This window comes from Berghia stephanieae, chromosome 8 (assembly GCF_034508935.2).
Source record: "Berghia stephanieae isolate SIO BIC M18660-M18661 chromosome 8, UCSD_Bste_1.3, whole genome shotgun sequence".
Taxonomy (NCBI): Eukaryota; Metazoa; Mollusca; class Gastropoda; order Nudibranchia; family Aeolidiidae; genus Berghia; species Berghia stephanieae.
In genome coordinates, this window is record NC_088367.1 from 4,268,092 (window position 1) to 4,274,285 (window position 6,194).

The window sequence follows — 6,194 nt, forward strand, 5'->3', positions numbered from 1 at the left end:
TCTAATTTGGAGTTTGGAAAATTCGCTTTCACCACACAAGAGAGTGCGGATAAAGTCTGTAGACTCTTCTCCATTATTTTCAGATCTGCAAGGAAAGGAAATGAGGGATAAGAAACATACACGACAAATTAATGCAAATGTATTCATATTTTTTTTGCTTGCATTCACACATTTATTCATTCAAAATGGAGTAAGATAGAAGATGATAGAGGGTGGGGGGGGGGAGGGGGGGGGGGGATGATAATGAAGGAAATTGAAGAAGAAGAAGAAGAAGAAGAAGAAGAAGAAGAAGAAGAAGAAGAAGAAGAAGAAGAAGAAGAAGAAGAAGAAGAAGAAGAAGAAGGGAGAGTCAATAATAATTCTTTCTTTCCTTTCTTTTATTTTTGGATGTTGATGTAGGCCTGCTGTGTGTCTAGGCTGTAGGCTGGAAACTGGAACAGTCAAAACTCTCAACAAGTCAAAATTAGAACATTTCGAGAGCAATATGGCCTAAAAAAACAATTTAGAATTGCATTATATGAATCATTAAAATGTATGACAGCTACAGTGGAATGTTCAGTTATGCTGTATACTGTTGTACTGTATTGTCAAGTATTGGTTATTGTGACAATCAAAGAGGCAAGAGGGCAAGAAGAGGATGGACCAGAAGGATCTAGGTCTAGAACTAATGATGTTCAGACAAGATTTATAATTGAAAGTAATCATTAGCACATCTACTCACCCTTAAACAACTCATTAGGAAATTAGAGATTTTCAGTTTTGGTACCAGACACCAGTGATTAGGCTTATTATTAGGGTTTTCGTTCTTTAAGTCTGAAAGTGAAAGTTGAAAGTATGAAGTACTGAACTTTGACCTCTGAACTCTGAACTTGTAGGATTACGGAGTGATGAAAATATAGCAGAATTCAGAATTGTTACAAAACAAAACATGAATAATCGGTTTTGTTCGAGACATAGATGTATACAGCCTACCTATGGTTCGATATGAACTGAGTTGTCATTTCTGATAACCCAAATTGTCATGGTCCCATTTTTTTGTAATGGAAGCACTCTCAAGCCAACGCAAAATATGCTCCACTCAGCGTGAACAGTGTGTATGAACTTGGCTTCATTACAACAGTGTGAAATCAAGTATTGCATCCGTTTTTCAGACTTCCATATAAATATATGAATGGAAGGCAATTTTTTCAAATATACAGTACATACCCCGGCTTGAAAATTTAAAAAAAACAACAAATAAATAAACCTGAGTGCAATATCGTAGCCATCGTTATGTTATACCCTGATACTGAAACCCAAAAGGACTGTCAGTTTGACGTCATTGTCTGGGTTTTTTTTCACCGCTTACCTAGTGAGTTGTCGTTAGTAGAGCTCATGGAAACAAGTTATTTCATTGGTTGAACTATTGAATACAACTCACGATTTGTTTTCTTTTGTGGCAAAAGACTGGCATTTTGACGTCATTTTTTTTTTTGGTCAGTGTCAGGCCATAACTTTACGAAGGCCATGGCAATCCACTAAACGTGCTCAAAGCGCTTTACATAGAGTTCCTGACCAACAACAACACGTAACATGTAGAACGAGACATGTCGCCTGTTAAGCGATATTTTTTTTTCAAAGACAACATTATTAACGGCCATGTACTCATTTTAAACCTGAGTACGGTGAGAGAATGTGAGTTTAAAAAAAAAAAAAAAACATTTTTCAAGGACTCAACCCTGCGCCTAGCGAGGCCCACCGAACCCAGGACCTTCCGATCCGAAAGCCAGTGTCATACCACTAGACCACATAGCCGCTTTGTTCCTTTGTCATTGGCCAAGATGCACATATATATAGGTCTGATAACCGAATGCATTTGAAGGCCACAGGGGGAAATCAATCAAAGTCCGAAAGACACTTACTGTTCTAATGTCACAATAATTTGGTATTAAAATCAACCAAACGCTTGTTTTTTATATGCATCTGACTTGTGGTCAAAATATATAAGTTTAGTAATTCACATTCAGTTCCATTCATATTATCATGTGGCGTTTTCAATGGGTTTCCAAACTTTAATTTTGATTTTCTCAGAAGCTGAAAAATGTGACTTTGATCGTTTTTCCCCCGTGGTTCATTTATGGACTTGATTGAACATTGTTGTAATTGACAATAGTTTGCGTTGGTTTGAGAATATTTCCATTACAACAATGAAGCAATGTGCGGCTATGTGGTTTAGTGGTATGGCACTCGCTTTCGGATCGGATGGTCCTAGGTTCGAGCCTCGCGTTCGGCGCATAGTTGAGTCCTTTGAAAAGGCTCTTTACTCACATTCTTTCACCGTACTCAGGTGTAAAATGAGTACCTGGCCGTCAACAGCGTTGTCTTTGTCCGAAAAATTGTAATATCGCCTAACAGGCGTCTTGTCCCGTCCTACATGTTAAATGTTGCTGTTGACCAGGGACCCCTTGTAAAGCGCTTTGAGCACATAGTGGATATTGCCCTATATAAAGCTCAATTAGTTTTTAAAGTAATGCTAGTAACTACTTACAGATATGTTTGACGTGAATCGATACCAAATAATTTGTTTAGGGCTAAATCTATAGAGCAGTAAAGTTAGGTGCCCCAAACGTAAACAATAACAAGTTGCTAGTGATTTCCGTTAGGGACCGGAATAATTTACGCACAATATAGGTCTCCCAATTTTGTAGTTTGAGTTGTAGGCAATACACTTTCAGTATTGAAAATATGTTTACATAAAATCTAACAGTTGCAGAAATAATAATATAAGGCTAAATTATTATGAAAATCAGGCTCCGAATAATTCTCGTTTTGTTCACACCAGCGCAATAATTTGCTCTGGTCTAAAAATAGATAGACTGTAACTTTTGATAAATTTTAGAAAATTTTACCTTTTGTCCATAAAATATCCATATCTAGACATTATTTGATGCATGATCGAGTATTTATGAATATGTGTTTCTTTTGCCACCTAACAGCCAAATTTTAAAGGTTATTTTTTTCTATTATTTACATTGGAACGCGAGCCGTCAAGACAGGAACATGTGGTTTGCCCCGTGCTTCTCGACTTTTGTTTACGTTTGGGGCACCTAACTTTACTGCTCTATTATCAAATAGCACAGTCTTAATTTCCTCGAAATTTTGAACGATTTTCAACACTGGTTTCAGACGATGTGAATCTAATTATTTGTAGGTCTGATAGCTCCTAAGTGTTATAGACTCATTGTTGTTATGGGGATATACCGGGTGGGGATCCTGACCTCCCATAGCGGGCAGGAAGGTACTTGCTGTGTCTTCTATCCCCCTGTATTTGTTTTCCAATTGCTTTCTGTCTTTGTCTTGGAATAAGATTACTTGGTTTTGACCTGACCCTGGCCGGAGTCCTTGACTGGGGGGGGGGGGGGGGGGGGGGGGGGGACAGTCAAATGTATAGTTACAGTTTTAGGAGATAATTTTTTTTTCCTTGTAAATAATCTCTCTGTTATGTATTGTTATTTTTTATTTCTTATTTTTAACATATGATTTGTAAACATTTGAGTGTATCCCTCTTAGTGGGACCTGTGCTTGTGTCTGGTTGAGACTTTTAGGTGATCTCAAGTTAAGTACACTGATAGTGTGCTCTTGGAATCTAAATCTATTCCCTATTTGAACTGATTCCCTTTTGTCTTACTTTTTCTTCAACTTCAAGCCCTTTTAATTGTTCATCAAGAAAGTCTTTACTATCCAATTTTCTTCCTTTTTTACTGGCGCTGATATGACCTAAATGTGTTGCAAGCGCCGTAAAACCCTTAAAAACAAAACAAACAGTAATGGAGATACTCTCAAACCACCCCAAAATCTTCTCCATTACAACAATGTTCAAACAACTATATGATTGCGGCGGGTTACTAGACCTGCAAATATGTGCACGCCGGAATGGGGATACCCCTCCCAAGCGCATCATGGACGGTGCCCCCGTTTCGAGCCGAAATTAATTCCCAGCAACCTTGTACACAGATTCCCTGGCTACGGACAGAGATGCATAAGGATACGAGATGGAAGTCGATTTGGACGAATTCGACCCCTCGCGGGGGCGGGAACCTACTCCTCGAAACTAGGTGAGTAGCTGCCAGGCTTCTCCACCAGTAAGAGGAGACACTGGGTGGCAGGGAATCGGCTTAGGTCGAGAACTTGCCTAACGGCAAAATCGCTTCATCAGTGGGGATTTTCCACCTGTTCAACATGTACCCGATGTGGGAACGAACCCGAAACCGTAGAGCATCTAGTTGAACGGTGTGTTGTGACGAAGCTTCCGGGCGGGTTTGAGCGTAGCCATCGTTATGTTATAGCCTGTCACAAGGTGCGTTCGCAACTCGCAATGGATGCAAAGGCCGCTTATGACCTTAACGTGTGGAGAGGTAGACGTGGACGCTACAATCACCAACAGAACACCGTATCTGACAAGAGAGCCATAATTATTTATTTATAGTAAAAGAAAGGGGAACATCTCATGGTTATTGAGCAAAACAGAATAACATTGCATATATTGACAGGAAAAATCAAAAGTACATAACAGTAAAAAGTAGTAATGCAATATAAAATTCATGTAAGTTTTAACCAAAATAAACTATACTTCACCCAGGTTCCAACCGTTCCATTAATTCCCACTAATAATGAAATTATTAATTACATATAGGGTCAAAATAAACTGTTCATATTCCGAAAGGAGAATAAAATTAATCAACAAAATTGTTCACACAGGGTGCGGTGTTCCAGCCTGTTCAAATCCAAAATTGTTCCTAATAAAACACATAGATCGAGTGTTACTTCCTCATCTTTACAAACGTTACATTGTATTTTGTTCATATTTCTCAAAAATTATATTGTTCAAAAGGGTTCAAAACACATTTACCGGGCGCTATGTCCTAGCCCCGACAAAATTACAAAGTTCAAAGATGCAAACGCATTTACCGGGCGCTATATCCTAGCCCCGTCAGCTCTTCACGAGCACAAATTACAAAAACACAATATCGCTTAGAGCCCATAACCGGGTACGATATACAAAATGCTGGCCATATTAGGCCCACTTCGGCTACAATACAGCCTAAAACACAATGCTGGCCAACACACAGGCCCAACACATATCGCCTGAGAGCCCATATTCGGGTGCGACATAAAATACTGGCCACCTTGGGCCCTTTTCACTGTGGCTTCAACATAGCTAAACAGAATTCCAGCCAACACACAGGCTGTACAGGTCGTTCTTCTTCGACCTCAAATCGCAGACTGCCAGTTGAACATCGACCCAAGCCGAAACATAGGACAGGGTATCTAACGGTATCTCGGTTGATGCATAAGATTGATGAGGGTGTCTTAACACTGATGGAACATGATAACCCTCCGTTCTTTCATTGCCTTCATAGTATACACCACCCACGGCGAATACAAGGGAGTCCCTATTCCAACACCCATCCTACACTCATAAATCATTTAATTATATGGGTTTGATTCTACCCGAGACCTTGGTGGGTAGGACAACTATCTCCCTTTGTTATATAGAAGGCATTTCTTTACATCACTCCCCACTGGAGGACAAAAATCCCAAATTTTTGATCAAAACTAAGAAATGCCTAACCACTAAGGCAGCCGAGACAAAAGTCTGGACCATGATTGTCCGAACCTTTCACAGACATCAACCGAAAACGATACTGGTGGAGCAACAGTGACCATCTCATCAGACGACCATTTTCTGACTTGGCTTTGTTGAGATACAACAAAGGAGCGTGGTCAGTCTCCACAATGAATTCTCTGCCCATAAGATAGCTGTTCAAACTCCTGACAGCCCACACAAGAGCTAAACACTCTTTTCAACCACTGAATACCGTTGTTCTCTCGGTAACAGTTTCCTACTGAGGTAAACAACTGGATATTTACCATTGTAATCTTCATCGTCAATAACAGCTGCCACGGGACATTGAAGAATTCCACTTCCGTTTATGTCCGCGGTGCTCCGGTCATAGTACCGTTTCAATAAATTTGCGTGGTACGTTTTCTTTGAAGTACCAGCCTGTATTACATAATTATTATGTCCAACTACACGTTGAACTTCAAATGGACCTTGCCATTTCAATTCAAGTTTGTTGTGCTTTGTCGGGAGTAACAACAACACTTTGTCACCTTCTTTGAAGTTGCGCATCTTGGCCTTTCTATCAAAATAT

General features: G+C 39.7%; 1 protein-coding gene across 3 annotated transcripts in view; it reads right to left on the bottom strand.

Annotated features, from left to right (window-relative positions):
- The window catches only part of LOC144978045 (peroxisomal leader peptide-processing protease-like), a 27,079-nt gene extending 26,231 nt beyond the window's left edge, over positions 1–848 (bottom strand). For all 3 annotated transcript variants that reach the window (XR_013646453.1, XM_078923533.1, XM_078923534.1), the window contains exons 1-2: positions 722–848; positions 1–85 (exon numbers count right to left, since the gene is read on the bottom strand). The exon at positions 1–85 is cut by the window's left edge and continues 855 nt beyond it. Coding sequence is in view for 2 of the 3 variants with exons in the window: in XM_078923533.1 (XP_078779659.1) it covers positions 1–74 (74 nt within the window). In the remaining variant the exon portion in view is untranslated. The remainder of the gene's footprint in view (positions 86–721) is intronic.
- Between the last annotated feature and the right edge of the window lie 5,346 nt (positions 849–6,194).